This window comes from Anas acuta, chromosome 5, assembly GCF_963932015.1.
Source record: "Anas acuta chromosome 5, bAnaAcu1.1, whole genome shotgun sequence".
NCBI classification, from domain to species: Eukaryota; Metazoa; Chordata; class Aves; order Anseriformes; family Anatidae; genus Anas; species Anas acuta.
The window spans coordinates 58,424,751-58,440,299 of record NC_088983.1 but is presented as its reverse complement, the minus strand read 5'-3'; the positions used below and the strand labels follow the sequence as shown (position 1 = coordinate 58,440,299).

Sequence of the window (15,549 nt, the reverse complement as noted above, 5' to 3'; positions counted from 1 at the left end):
CTTATAATAATATTCATCAGAGGATTTGAGAAATGACATAGTAGGGTTTCCTGTGTCACTGAAGCAAAAAACAGGTCAGGTGACTTTTTTCAGTTGACAGAATTGGAGACTGCTTCTCTGACTGTCAGGTATTTGCTCTAACTAACAGTCTATTCAGATTTCTAAAAGGTTGCATGCTGTAAACTGGTATGATGCTGAAAGGACAACACGAAGTAAGTTTTGAAAATGGGCCAAGGTGATAGCCAAGACCATCTAAGTACTGTGACATGTTTAAACCTGTTCTGTGAGAAACAGAATTAAAGTACTCTGTAACTTTTCTCAGGGTTTCATTTAGACACTTCTGGTTTTATCTGTCACAGTAGATGTCTGTTAATTTACTTAAAATCCACTGCCTTTCCTGCCAGCCCTTGAAAAGAAAAGTCCTGAAGGTCAGCTCTGATGATTTACATCTGTACACAAGCTGGATTAAACTTGCTCCTGCTTTGCTCCTCTAAAACTACCTCCTCCACTCACCTCAGAGTTCAAATAGAACTCAGAGTTCTATTTGCTCTTTTCTGTATTCTGATAGTAACTACATTTGCAAAGGAAATGGTGTGTAAAACATGGAAGTGTGGCAATACTTAATTCACAAAACAGCATGGTCTACCTGTTATTTATTTTTCCTGTACTACCCAGATGAGTAAGAACTTCTAAAACAAAACAAGATACAAGGTAAGTGTTTTGACAGAGTAGCCCATCTATGAAAGTAAAAGCAAAACAAAAAAAACAAACAATCCCATTGACTACTTGGGAAACTTTTCCCTATCTAAGATGAGGTAAGTCTGTTATGTTTAATTTAATTTTAAACTTTGCTCCATATTTATAATGTACAGGACGTGTACATGTAACCACTTGTTTGTTACATGTAACCACTATTTGAATGTCAGTCGCTGCATATTTTGAATACCCTCAGGGTCTAAACTGCAGATTCATTGACTAATTTTGAAGTGTTACATGCTATAGAAGTATATAAAAGGTGCAGTTTAACATCCATGCTATAAGTTCTTTTAGCAGTAAAGTTACTCATCCTAGGTGTGTTTTTTTTTCATTATATGAAGGTCAAGATTTTTGCTTGCATTACATAGAATCACTTGCAAATGAGTTTTAGGAATAGCAGAAGAATCAAAGTTCAAGTAATTAAGTAGGTTTCAGTCCAATTTCTGTAGTTTATTTGTGATCTTGCCAGCTGCATACATCATTACATAAACCAGTACAGAATCTGAACTTTTACAATCCCTGTGAAATCCCTCTCCTTGAAAGTGCTGCTGTCAGTCCCATTTAACTAGTATGTTTGTGTCCCTGGAAAAATCTAGAGAAAAGCCTGGAGCAGTTTGGCATATTATTCCACAAGAAGAATGTCTTTTCTTCCCCCATTTATATACTGAGACTGCAAGAGGAACATTATCCATGGAACCTGCGTACTTCCCAGACAAAGTATCCTAACCATAATTTTAACAAGGGACAAATCTCTAGCTCTGTGCTTAGCATCCCCCCCCCCAAAAAAAAAGACTGGTAGTACACTAAATACCATGTTGGAGTATCAAAAAACCTTTTGATTAAAGTATACTTTGTCTGAGTGGGTAACATGTCTTGCAGTTAACGGTTACTCTTCATCCAAAATAATCACAAAAATACATAAAATGAAGTAGTACTAACCAGCAATGTCTAAAACAAACCAATGTATTCCAGAAGCAGTAACATATTTAAACTTGACCAACTCATAAAGTAATTTTCAAACTCAAATCTATTACTAGAATGAATAGAAAATTACACAGCAGTGAAGTGAATACAACAAACAATAAAGTAGATTTCTTAGTGATTGAAAACATCAAGTCACAAAAATGGTTAGTGTCTATGAAACCAATTAAAATACTGTTCCTTCTAAAGAAACAAGATGAAACTATTAATGTAACATCAATAGTATGGTGGGATGGCTCAAAGTGCATGTGGAAGAGTGTAACAGTACAAGACTTAATCCCGATACATTCCCTCATCTTAGCGCAGTAACCTCATGCAAAGAATTGTCCTGCAGTCTTTGCAACAGATCACTTCTCCCAAATGGGATTTTCACTTTTTCCTAGTTATGCTAAAGATCTTTCACATTTTTGTAAACTGTCTTGCAATATGCAAGGTAGCGCACTTTAAAAAAGTATGTTATGCTTCAGTAATACCCCCTCTCTCCAGAAGGAGGGTTGTAGCTAAGGGGCAGGGAGCGACATGGACTTTCTGAACACCCGTGCCCCTTTTGGGGGCCCTGGGTAAGGAGGCGGTGGTATCTCATGCTGTCCACCTGAAGTAATTGCTTGCTCATAAGTTGGTAGTCCTGAATCATCAGTTCTGAGAGGAACTGGATTTAAAGAAAACTCTTCATGCCTTCTGAAGATGCTGGTAGAGTTACGTCTTCTACTTCTTGCATAATCCAAGTGCCTAAACAAAGTTAACAGCATTATAAGTAGCAGCTTCTGTTTTAATAAATGGAAGACAGAATATAAAGTCTTTGTTGTGAAACAATAATAAAAAAACTGCCCTTGCCATTAACGATCATAAACAACAGAATCCAAATACTCTCCTCAGACCACAGGGTAAGAATAGTTCACTAATGGGAAATGGGTAGGGAAGAGAACAGACTCCTCTTCTATTGAAGTTTAGGATGAAGCAGGGCTGGAGAATCGATAGAGAAGCATTTCCTCCAATCTACCTCCTTCCACATCTGAAGCAGGTTAAATGCCATGAAGTGCACTCTACTTTTGAGAGCAAAATAGAGCACACTTACACTTTCTAGTGCAGGCCCCAACCTATTAAATTGATTCTGTTTTTAAGCAAGGGTATTTTGGACCCAAGAAGACACACAAACACAAAAACAGAATTTGTGTCAGCTGTGCAAGTGCTGTTTGTTACTAATTAACTTCAGCGAAACTACTTACTGCTAGTCCTCACCTAACTTTGCTTCCAGGAAACTGAGAACTAGAGCTCCTGTTGGCTTATCTGAGAACACAATTAGACCAACCAGTGCAACCAGTGGTGGTTTTTAAATTCCACTGTAAGAGGCCAAGGTGGATTTTTTACTTTTTTTTTTTCCCCCTCTAAGCAGTGAAGTTCCTTACCCTGGTGGTTGCCTTGATTTGCATCTGCTTTTGCAGCAGTAGAAGATAAGCAGTCCGATTATGACTAACATTACCCCAGCAGCAACTAGACTGATGAGAAGTCCTGTGACGTTAATCTTTTGTAGTGTTTCATCACCTGGAAATAAAATATTGGTTATTTTCAGACAGGGTTTTTTCCATCTACATACTCTACAGTGTGCACTATTAAATACCAATTCTGCTGTGCTATAAAGCTGTTCCTTTCCACAAATGTCTGGCGTGCTCTGACAAGCCATAGTATCAGTACAACACAGTTCACATTCAGCTTAAAGCAGAGGTGAGTATATGTTCCCTTTTCTGTATGTGAAGCTTCTGAGATGTCTCTCCTCCAATGCCTTCCAAATACTTCTTCACATACTTGTGACCCTGATCAAATTGTAGATCTGCTAACTGGTGTATTTTTAAGGAGGTACTGTTATAACAAATACAAGACATTGCAATAAGAGGAAAGAAGAAAAGAATAAAAAGATGATTTACCTGTTTTTATTTTAGGGCCTTTAATTGAATAGTCTTTCCAAAAATCCATCTATAAAAATACAAAGGATCAGATTTATAAAAGATCCATAACTGGCAACCTTGAGCATTTTATAAAATATGGTACTGTAGGCAGAATTTAACAATGGCATAAACAGAAGCAACTCTTGATGAGGGATTTGTACTTGCTTATCCCATCATATTTATGTCATACATTCAAATTTGCATAAAAATTACCATTTCACAAAGAATAAAATGCCAGTTGGTGAAATACTGAACTGCATTTAGCTGTCTGTTACATCATAGAGACATTGCTGCCTGCAGAAGTTAGCAAATATTGTGGTACTAAAAATGGTGACAGTTAACCTTTGTAATCCCTACATAGGAGTATCAATGAGGCAAAGTCAAGTTCTTAAGAATCAGACATTTTTATGAACAGAATTTGAATTCATATTAGCTAGGAAAAATAATAGGATTCTTTAAGAGAAAAACCTTCATGTTGCGTAACTGCAGTGCGCTGAATGTGTTTAGCCATAATTTCTACTTTTGCTGTCTAGCAAAACTCCAGAAAGAGTCTGATTTAACATTTTCATCTTTTCCTTAAGGAAATGATAGCAATTGCAAACTAGCATTTCCACCTTCAGGTTAGGTGTTCTTTGCTCTTCAGGTTAGTGCAGAGCACATCTAGGATCGTGAAGAGATTAATGCTACATGCAGCAAGTATTCTATTATTATTCTATTAATTATTCCATTATTATGTTCTATTACTGGGCTGTAAAGTTTCTCATTTGTTTTGTCTAAATAATATTTTTTTCCAAGGTGCATATAGGTAGCAACTTAAAAAGTATGCTACTCATACTCAGCAATAGCTGAGATGTAGATCTAGCTTGCACTTCTCTCTTATAAAACGCTTATTTCACATTAAATAAGGATGAGATTAGCCAATTAATACGTAGAGCATTTGGAACACATTCTGTCCAGATGCTGAGAAGTTACTAAGATTCTGAAATGCATATAGATATAGCCACAAGTGGTACTTCTGAAGTTTCATTTCTGATTGTGCAGAACTGGAGCCCGTATCTCAAGTCTTTAACGCAACAGTACATATGCAAGCACATTCACTGCATATCACGAGCAATAATCGTATCTAATATGGGCCTCTACTACTATAAAATAAGCAATCATCTTGTTTTAATTGCTGTAAAAAATAGTATTTAAATACAGTAATTGTATATTCAATAACCTCCTTCATTATATTTCAATTTGTTTGAACAACTACCGTTTTATCAGGGTCTTCAAATACTTCTCTGGCTTCTTCATAACTGCACAACTCTTCAAGGCATTCTCTTTCCAGGTTATCCGGTGTGAATGCTTCAAAATCAAATCTGTTGTTCAGAAGACGTCGTCCGATGAATAAATTGGCCTCCTTTGCTGATGTGAACACTAGTTTAAAAAAAAAAAAAAGTGATTTAAGACAAGTTAGGAAGGCTGTTTTTAAAGAGTGGTTAATATCTTAAAGGGACTATGTTGAGTCGACTTTTTCCTGTAGAAGTTCCCTTCTTCTCAACTACATAGAGGAGAAAAAAACATCAAGCTCTCTTCCTAATATGTTGTCTTTGCTGCTAAATTTTCCAATTATGCAATATAAAATGGACATATTTTCCTCTCATAAAGCATTTCAGCTATTTCTTATAATGGCCAAGAGAATTTGGTTCTCAAGACAGCAGTTGGCAGTTCAAGATTTAGTATTATCCCTTCTGGGATACGGGCATCAGTTTTTCACTGGAGCCTTTGAGAACAAAGCATAGTCAGAGAATGCAGAAATCCAGTCTGATTGAAACCCAGCAAGATGCTGACCTACTGGAGGGGAAAGAAAAAATAAGTCATCTTTGAAAAGAATCTTCAAAATACATTTATCACGATTCAGGTGTCTGTGAGTTCCAATGTTTGTTTATAGACTAGATTTTACATTGTGGCCACAGAGTCCTACTCACAGGAATAGTTCTTTTCACATCCATGGCAGGAAGTTTTATGTAAAGATTGGCATATTACCCTGCTTATTTGTTTTGAAGTAGTCCATGATAGGAATATTACTGGCAGCAGGCATTTCTGAAGAAATTTAATTCTTTTCTTCTTTTGTGCTTATTACAAGCCCTATGAAGCCTCGTGGAGTAAGTTGTAAGGTAAGATTCCAGAAGTTAGTGAAATTGTAGAAGGCTTTGGAATACAGGAATGTGTTTTCTCACCAGGTATTTTTCATAGTCAAGTTTTAGCCTGTTCCTGCTATGGCTTCTTTTAAGAAATATCATCTTCATATGACAGAACTAGTTTTCTGGCTTGGCTTTCAGTGAAAGCCAAATCTGCGCTCTAAGAAATCCAGACTATTTGGTTTAGTAAGATGACTAGAGGATTATTTTTGCAACTGTAATTCAGAAACAGCATTGTTACATACCAAGGCAGACAGCTAAAAAAGGAGATGAGATTCAGAATAAAGTTATTCGGCTACAAATTAGCTCTGTGTTCTTGTTTGGCTGGATTATCACATCATTCTGGAATTTTTATCCTAATAGTGACTATTAGATCTGGCAATGGTATCTCAAAATATTTTGCTCTCTAGAAAGGGAAAAGAATTACACAGAAATAAATATTATCGATATCTTGGTTCATTGCAAATCACATAGGAGTAACTTAATACGTCTGAAACAGATCTTTGGTTTTGTTCAGTAGTGTTTCATACCTTTCTTTGCAAGTGCTATTAACTATACTTCTGAATTAACTTAGATAATTGCTGCATTTTAATGAATGAAGTGCACAATGAGGCTGCCTGGAGAATACAGCAGAACCTACAACCCCTTCTTCCCAGTGATACAAGCTCCTTTTCGCACTCAGAGCCTTCATCCATTTACCTGTGCCTTCTGTTACTTTATAGGACATAGTCAATGTGTACCTGTCTCCACCTCCAAATTACATATGATCCCATGATTAAGATAGTATTTGAAGAATGAAACATGAACTTGAATTCTCTGCTATACGTGACGGAACTGCAGTTCTTGAGCCATAGCGCGACAAGATGGTAAATCCCGTTTTAGCATGCCTAACATTTAATTAAAAATGCATCCATGCGATGTGCTGAATAAAGTCACTCTAGTGGTAAAAGAGGCTCAGAAAATGCTGAAGAGGTAACCTCACAAGGCAGGTACCCCATACTTGGCAATTGTTCTAATTGCTAAATTATTGGATAAAAGAGATGGGCCTCCCACTTTCCAACTTTGTCTTAAAAAATGAGAGAACCAAGTCTATTGCCAGAAGAGGGTTCTGTGCTGTGAACTTGGAGGGTAGAAGCAGTCTGGCAGCTCTGTGTTTTGCCCCAGAGCAATATGGATTTTAATGAATAACCTGTATTCAGCATTCTTCTGCTAGCTATGTTTTCTGATCAACCTACTGCCCCGAAGGAGTTCCTGCTCAATGCGATGGCTTTTGCAAGTCTGTGTTAAGTTTTCTGCACTCCTTATTCACTGAAGAGACGGGGCAGCTATCTTAAAAATTCCTTTACGAAGCACTGACACTTAAACGTTAAGCATCAGGGCTTAACTATGATGGCTCAGCATCACAGTGATTGAGTTCTTCTTGAAGACTAAATTTGTTTTTACCTCCTTTCCACCTCCCTCCTTCCAAAGTAGGGAACTGCAATATCAGCACTATATTTCAAGGTGTTGTAAGGGATCTGGCACTGAGGAAAAAAAAAGTCTCAAACACCAAGCAAATAAATACTTTAAATGAATTCTAGATGTACAAAACTGTGATGTAACGTGCTCAGATAGTATCAAAGCAATACCGTCTTAATACAGATTTCAAACTTTGGAAATTTTGACATTTCTCTGTTCATATCACTGACAATAATCCAAAGACTTAGAAAAAGCTCGGCTGTCCCAAGCTTCGCTTACTGGTGAATCTGATACACATATATTACTGACACCCAAATTATCACACGTTTCAGCAAAAGGGATTCAAGCACACTAAAAATAAGAATAAAACTGTAAAGTGTGTTTATGAAGCGGGAAGGCATTTGCACGCATAAGAAGAAAGTAGTTTAGAAGTTAGTAGAAGAAAACCTAAATACAGTTTGACTTCAGGAAGACCAAAATTGTGGTAAAAGTCAGTTACCATCCTCGGATTCCGGGTGCTTCGGGTCATTTAGTTCCTCAGCGCAGTGCGGCACCGCAGACACCACCACAGCCTGGAGTTGGCACAGCAGGGCCAAGGCCACCAACATGTCCGGGCTCTGTCAGGCAGAAACTCAGGAACACGACGGCGCAATCGCTCCTCCGAGGTGTCGACGCTGAACCCTGCGTGAATCCCACAGGTGAAGTCACCCAGCACAAGCACCTACACGCCGCTCGGGCTAATGGTGCCCTGGCAGAGATAAAAACCGACCCACAAACAGGTCCTGCGTGTCTCCGCGCCTTCCCTGGCACCACACCCGCACGGGGCGCCGAGCCCCGCTCCCCTCCGGGGGACCCCACAGAGCGCCACACGGGCTCGGCGGCCACCTTCACAAGAAAACCCCCTCAGGGAGCTCCCCGAAAGGTCCGCGGGCTCTCTAATCGAGAGAAGGCAGCTCCGCGGTGTCACCACAGCACCCGCTCTGCCCGCAGCGAGCCCCCGCAGCCCGCGCTCCCCTCCCTGAGGCGGCCGCCGCAGCCGAGCCCCCCGCCGGCCGCCCGCGCTCAGCCCCCGCTCTTCCCCGGGCCCTGCCGCCTCCCCTACCTGCCCTGCCGAGCTCCGGCCCGGACGGTGTCTGCCGGGGGGCCGCCGCCCCGTACTGATCGCTTCCTGGAAAGGGAGCGGCCGAGGGGCAGGGCCGCACCTCAGCCGGCAGCAGGGCGGGCAGGGAACGCCCTGAGGGAAGCGGCGCGGGGCGGCCGTGCCCCGCCGGGGGCTCCGGCTGTCCCCTCAGCTGCCCCGACCCCCCGTGAGGACAAGGTACGAGCAACTCCGGCACCGCTCCTGGTTAGTCATTGACCCGCAGAAATCCCGTCGTGGCTTCTTGGAAGGCTTCTCGTCGTTGTTAAACAGGGCTGAGGAGAAGTTCTCCCTGCTGGGTTGATGAAAGCGCTGAAAACCGCGTTTGGTCCTCGCTGCCCCGAAATAAAACTCGCGGGTAGCAGCTGAGGGCAAGCTGTGAGGAGAGAAGGGTGCCCGGGTGGCAGCGCACCCCAACACTTGTTGCTCAGCTCCCAGCATCTACTTACCAAACAGCACTCTACAGCATTTTCCTCTTCGCCAGGGCTTTCTCACCAGGTAGGGCAAAAGAACCAGCTTACATTTTCTGCCTGCCCCCTTGGCCTCCCTTCTTTTCCTCTCACACTTGTACAGCTAACTCCTCTCTGCCAGCAAGGCGGACACATTGCTCCCCACTGGGGTCTCCAGCGCTTTGTAGTGCTTAGCAAGGACAAGGAGCGGTGCTTGGAAAGCCACACAGGGTAAGGGGAGAAGGCAGCTAAGAAAATGTTCAGGTACTACTGTACGAGGCAATTACATTCAGTCCTAAATCACACACCAAAGTAACTTTTGGGCTATGGGATTGGAACAATTTTGCCAGCAGGAAATTCAAGGACTGAGCATGATTTGTGCTAGGGCTTTTCCTGTAGTCACTGGATTGCGCTATTTATTTGAGTGCTGGAGTGGTTTGTGTACACAGGAGCAGGGGGGAGTACACAAAGGGCATGGGATAATGCTGCTGGAAGTGATCGGATACTTGTGGGAGAAAAACAGAAACTTGTAATGTGTGGGATAAGGAAAACAGTTTGGAGGAATGATGACTGTGGCTAAATATTTACTTAGTGACATCAACATTGCAGTTAAGAGATACTTGATGAGTGTGTAACTTAAGCTGGTTGCTCTAATGCTTTTTAGCTGCTGGGGATCTCAATAGAAAGCTCCGCAGTACAATTATGTATTTACTTCCAATGCAACTGAGGTCTAAGAAGAACTTCATTGTACCAGGAAAGAAAAGGTTGTTTATTGTCCAGGTAACGCTAAGAGGGAAGCTGAGGCTACCTGGTGGCTACCTGTTGGAAAACAGGAGAAATGCCCAGTACTTTATATAGGACTTTGTGGCTTCCTCCTGTGTGTTGCTGCTCAGCTCTCAGCCCAAGCTCCTACATGAGGGTCTCTGTGAGCCTGCCAACCAGCAAAATACCCATGGACGGCTGCAGCACAGGGGCATGAATGCACAACAGCTCCGTGGTGTGTTTCAGTGTAAGTAAAATACGCTGCATGCCTCCCAAGAAGAGTGTGATATCAATCTAAGCTGTTTCTACATTTGTTAATTACTTAGCTGCAAATGAGTAGCAGTGTATCTGCTTCAGTATAGCCAAGTATAATAGGCTTGACTAGTTTCTGTTTGGAGTATTTTGGGCCAGGAATGCATCTAGCCCCTTGCTAGCTGTGTCCCATTCAGACTGTGCTATCAAGGATGTTTTTTGGTTGTTTAGCATAGTCAGGAAAAGTGACACCCTTTTTCTCACTCCAGTATGCAAATACAGCCTACCATAAGTTCTCAAACGTTAAATTCCTCGTAGCTGTTGTCCAGTTTCTCACACGGTGTTTATCAATTGTTTGTATTGTGATACGCTGTGGGTAGAGCTTTTAAACATAAGTTAAATGATTGTATAATTGAATGACCCCCTCTTGTGGACTCTGGAAGTGTGTGCATCTGTTTGGTTCTTCGTGCTGCCTTATTTTATTTCTTGCATCGCGTGCTGTGCGTTGTCTGTTACACAAAATTGTACTTGAAGTTCCCGTGTTTGTACCTGGGCAGAAATTCAGTTAACTCCAGCTTGATTTAGAAGTGATGCCTTTTTACTCAAGCTAATCTGACATAACTTAGATTTTAACCATTGTTTTAGTGCAGCTAACGTCAAAGGGTTTCTTAAACTACTGCATTCAGTAATAAGTGTCTCCACAATTGACTGAAGTGTATCAGAGTGCTGGGGAACTGTTCCACACAGGGTGTGCTGTAGGGAAGGATTATGTCAGACCAACTCATATTTGGAAAAGACAAATACTTTCTCAGGTACCACCTGCTGTCCCTTCTGCCTTTCTATAGAAGTGTAATTTTTTTCCCCCTGGCTAAGTTGGTTGGTCTTATAAAGGGCATAAAGAACAATATCCCGTTGAGTGACAAACTTGCCTCTGTTAAATCTGTATTTCAAATCAAGGTTACCATTTTAATGATGCTAGCTAGAATAGAATTTTAAGTACATTTTAAATATGCTTAAATTTCTGCTATGCATGCCACTTAGTTATTAGTTAAGAATATTGCTTCATCCCCAGAAGGTATGATGAATGAAGGCTTTACATGTTGGTCATGAGGCTCCTTGGAATTAAAAGTTTGAATTTAGCTCATAAAACTGATCTCTACTGGTGTTATTGCTTGCTCCTTTCATAGGAGAGTTAGTCACTCTTTTATCTTTAAAAAAATAAATAAATAAATTACCTACATCTTCTATGGCAGTTTAAGAGAAAAACAAACAAAATGTGAGAACTTAGTAGTTCTTGTTATTAAGAAAAAACAAAAAAACAAAAACAACAAGATCTTAAGGACAGGTTCATAGGTTAATGTTAATTGTTAAGTTTCCAAATAAGGCAGAACTTTTCCTAAAGACTTTTTTTTTTTAAAGAAAAAAAAAAAGCCTGCACCTACTTGAACATTTAGTTAATAAAACTAAACTGTTAACCAGTATTTCTGAGCAATAAGTTAACACTTGTAATAGCACATAAATAACAAAAGTAGTCATACATCCAATTAGCAAGTTAATATTTGTTGATTTTAGTATTATATATTATTACATGGATTGTTAATAATTGCTTTATATTTGCTTTGTTTATACAAACATTTGCAAACATTTATGGGAAAGTTACACAAATAAAATGTTTACAGAGGGTCAATAAAAGCCTTGCAGGACTGAAAATCACCTGCTTGTAGTATGTATTTACAGCTTTAGGTAAACACCTGAGGGGAGGACTCAAAAAGGATGGAGCCTCTTTGGTGGTGCCCAGTCACCAGGTGAGATGAATTGGCACAAACTGCAACAAAGGAGCTTCCCCCCTCAGTGTAAGGAAACACTTTTTTTTTTTTTTTTTTCCTTTTTTTTTTTGTGTGGTTGACTGAGTGCTTGCACAGGTTGCCCAGATAAGTTTCTCTTCATCCTTGGAGATCTTCACCAGCTGTGTGGCTGTGGCCCTGCTTGGGCAGGGGCTTGGCTAGGATAACCCCCAGAGGGCCCTCCCAGCCTCAGTACACCCGTGACAGTAGAGCAAAAGCCCTGATGTTTCAGTCTCACCTCCTAAATTGCTCAAGTTTGGGACTATTAGTTAGCTCCGTAACTACTCCTGTAGCATTACATCTCCTGTGAGGTATTTCTCTGACCAGCTGATGCCCTGTATTCATGTTACTTCCTTTTCTTTTCTTTTTCACGTTTCACTTCAGACTGAAACTGAGCTGTCAGGTCACTTGTAAGTGAAGTGCTGCAACACCAGGTGGACAGCTTTGGTTTCGTCTTGATCTTGTTCAGCTGGAGCAGCAGTCACAGCAATGCGGGCTTCTGATGTGCGTAAATGCAATGGAGCTGATGTTTGCTATGCCTGGCATTTATTGTGGTAGCTGTGGAGTTGTTTGGTAAGCTTTTCATTTGTTGCTGTGATACAGTCAGTTTCGATTTGACTGATCCACTAGAAATTTTTGTGTTTGTGGGTTTTATGAGGTGGGAGGGCTGCTTTAGGGTGAGAAAGGGATTTTAAGGGGTTTTCTTTCAGGACATAATCATAAAAATTCAACTTATTTCCACTGGTGAGTAGCAGTCAGTGTAGGTGAGATAATTATTTTAGGTGCAAGCAGACTTAATGGTTGTTAGAGTTGATACACAGACTACAAACTTGTTTGTAGTGTTTTTCATTAATTCTGATTTTGTAGACAGTGGTGTTGATCTACCTATATATTTTTTTCTGCACATGGTAACATACCATTCTGTTTATGTCAGTTATGCTTTCTAGAAAATGGGCTGGGATACTACATGGCCAGATAAAGAAAAAAGTGAATTTAATTGAATTAGAGGAGGCAGTTGGTGAGAATTCTGAGGTTTTTAACCTGAGTGAGAGAGCGACGTCTGTGTCAGGAACAGCCTGCACGGGTCTGACAATGCAGGTAGTCTTTGCAATGGTCTAAAAGCAGGTTCTAAAAAATAAATAAAATTCATATAATAGACTGAAGGAAAGCTTTTTTTTGTTGTTTTGCCTTTTTTTTTTTTTTTTCTTTTTATGTTAAGGTCAATGATTACAAGCTGCCTTAACTATTTTCCGATATAAGGAAATATGTTTTGAACTTAGGTAGGCACTCCCTCTTCTCAGAGAGGTTAAATGAGGAAAACTGGTATAACATCTTATGGCTTTTTTTGTTCTGTGGCCCCCAAAACACCAGTTTTCATTTCTGACAGAATAGCTGTGACTACATCCCAGATGTGTGTACAACTCCTGGTGCTTTACAACAAAGCCAGGCTATTTCGCAAAGGATGCTAAACTCTTTAATGCTTGACTAATGACCCTTCTCAGAGTCATAATCTAGTTTATCCTACACAGGCAACCACGTAGTTGTTTGACTAATGCTGTAGCTCGGGAAGAACACCAGCGATGAAAGATATAGCTTCGGGAGAAACTGCTGGATAGATGACACGGTAGATCCCGTAGATCATTGTGATGGCTCATGAAGACAGGTGGTATGCTGTGGGACTGCTGTGGCACCTCCAACTGTGCTGCCATTCTTTTCTTTAAGCAAGGAAGTTCATATGATAAGAAGGAAACAGATGTCTTTGGGCTGGAAGTCTGGTCTTGTGTTCTAACTATTAATGGCTTTTGTGCACTGCCATTCTCATCTGACTTATAGGTGGGTGTGTGCTAAGTAAGCATGGTCTTATGTTGCCCCATTCATCCCAAGTTTGTTACCTATGGGACAAAGTTACTGAGTCCTGGCTCAAGACCAAGAGTTTGAGGATACTTCCTATAAAAAACTTTTTTTTTTTTCTCCTCAATTTGAGGTTGTGTGTTGGATTATTAAATGTCTTCTGAAGTTTCCTTGATCTCAGGCAGCATGCTGTTTTTTGTTTGCGTTGTGTGGCTTTGTTTTGTGTTTGTGTGTGTGTTTTCTTTGAAGTCCTTGGAGAGGATAATGTGGTGGTTTTGTTGGAACTGTGACAGAAGCAGAAGCTTGTGTTGGCATTCTGACATGGAGAATTGCAGGGCCTTCATCAACCTCCTCCATGAATGTGAGGTAACTAAAACAGCACCGCTAGCTTAAAAAAAATCAGATTTCAAATTTTCATAAGTGTTACACTATTGGAAGGAGCTCTGTTCTCTGCTGTTCAAATCGCAGGTTGGATAAGAGATTTTTCCTTCCTTTGGAGGAGAGGTTTTGGTGACAGATAGATTGTTTTGCCATTGGCTTTTCCTCAGGTGGCTGAGATCTCATGTGCTAGTTATTTTTCATCCATACTTGTTCTGCTTCTTCAAGTTCCCCTAGTAGGAACAATAGAAAAAAAAAAAAAAGAGATTAAAGCTTTTTTTTTTTCTTGTGTTAAAGCTGAACTGTTTTGACATCTAATTGTTTTAACTCTGGGCAAAGAGTGCAACTAATTTTGTCTTTGCAAATTATAGTTAACATGTTAACAAAGATGCTCTGTGGACTTGCTGAGGTTTCTTAAGCTACTAATGAAACAATGAATTATCAAAACAAGTGAGGAACTTGTTCTGCTTCTTCCTTCTGGTTGTGTTTTGCAACTTCTTTGTCAGCAGTTCTCAAAGAGAAGATCTATTTTGGTAAAAATGGATTAAACAGGTTGAATTATATTGTGTGAATATTTCTGAGACAGTCTTGATTTTGTTTGCTATAAACTTTGCTTATTTAATTCCTATGGTCTGTGTCTATAAAAAAGATGTTCTTTTCTTGACCAGCCAAACGTAAACTTCCTATTAACTTCCTAAGGAAGGAGATCAGCTCTAATGCATCCCCAGTTCGCTTATTTACTCGTAGTCTGCTTTTCTTGGTGCAGAACAATTCAATTAAAATAATTCTCCAGCATTCAATTAATATGAATTAGGGTGGAGCCCATAAAATGGAGGTGACTTGAGGAACTTCTGCAAAGGTAAATTTCCATTGACTATGTGGGTATTTTCCTGTCTTTTGTGTGTAACTTAGGAAATAACCTTTTTTGAGTTATTGGAACATAGAAACTGAATGCAAAATATTCCAGCCACGTAGGTAATATTTTCAGGCAGAAAAACATCTGAAAGATCTAACCGATTATTTGGGACAGTTTCCTTAAAGGTCATTGTTTCTCAAGGATTGTGAAGATAGATAGTCTGTGAATGAAGAGAGTCAAACTTTCATTTATAGTTTTATTTTATATATCAAGGTGATTTTTTTCAAGTCAAGACTGTCAAACCATTACGCATCTTATTAAACAGAAAATGGTGACTTAGGAATTGGTGGTAGAGGTTAGTGTTTGCATTTGGGTTACAGTAACTGCAGTGACCTTTCACAGAAATAATTTTCTGATTCTTTTCTTAAGACTCTTAAGAAAAGATTAATACACTCCATGTGAAAGATGGTAGGAGTTGCAAGGTCAACCGTATAAGTTTAAAAAACAAAAAAGATTAAATGAAGGTAGCCTAATTGGAATAATTTTGGTCACGATTACTTATTTGTCTGGGGAGACAGAGGCCCCATAAAATAGCATGGACTTGTCCCTCATTCAATGAAGACTAAGTCGAAAAAAAAAAAAAAAAAAGACTTGTTTTCAAGTCATATTCTCTGTATAATGCATTTGATACTTGAGGA

General features: G+C 39.8%; 1 protein-coding gene across 3 annotated transcripts; it reads right to left on the bottom strand.

Annotated features, from left to right (window-relative positions):
- Window positions 1–1,181: 1,181 nt before the first annotated feature.
- Window positions 1,182–9,284, bottom strand: PRRG4 (proline rich and Gla domain 4). 3 transcript variants are annotated; one of them, XM_068685084.1, is made up of 7 exons: window positions 8,909–9,282; window positions 8,424–8,754; window positions 7,821–8,002; window positions 4,936–5,099; window positions 3,660–3,708; window positions 3,144–3,279; window positions 1,182–2,466 (listed from the first exon to the last, which is right to left on the bottom strand). In XM_068685084.1, exons 3-7 carry the CDS (start codon window positions 7,927–7,929, stop codon window positions 2,238–2,240), a joined length of 687 nt encoding a protein of 228 aa, XP_068541185.1. In that variant the 5' UTR covers window positions 7,930–8,002; window positions 8,424–8,754; window positions 8,909–9,282; the 3' UTR covers window positions 1,182–2,237. The 3 variants fall into 3 exon arrangements, with proteins under 3 accessions (XP_068541185.1, XP_068541186.1, XP_068541187.1); XM_068685085.1 differs by lacking the exon at window positions 8,424–8,754 and having other exon boundaries at window positions 8,909–9,284; XM_068685086.1 differs by lacking the exons at window positions 8,424–8,754; window positions 8,909–9,282 and adding an exon at window positions 8,091–8,274.
- Window positions 9,285–15,549: the final 6,265 nt, after the last annotated feature.

Excerpts from the sequence above, each read along its gene's own strand:
- PRRG4 (XM_068685085.1), bottom strand. The coding sequence starts at position 7,929 with ATGTTGGTGGCCTTGGCCCTGCTGTGCCAACTCCAGGCTGTGGTGGTG. Across the intron at positions 5,100-7,820 it reads GCACCCGGAATCCGAGGATG|TGTTCACATCAGCAAAGGAG; the intron begins GTAACTGACTTT and ends TTTTTAAACTAG. Across the intron at positions 3,709-4,935 it reads TTGAAGACCCTGATAAAACG|ATGGATTTTTGGAAAGACTA; the intron begins GTAGTTGTTCAA and ends GTATTTTTATAG.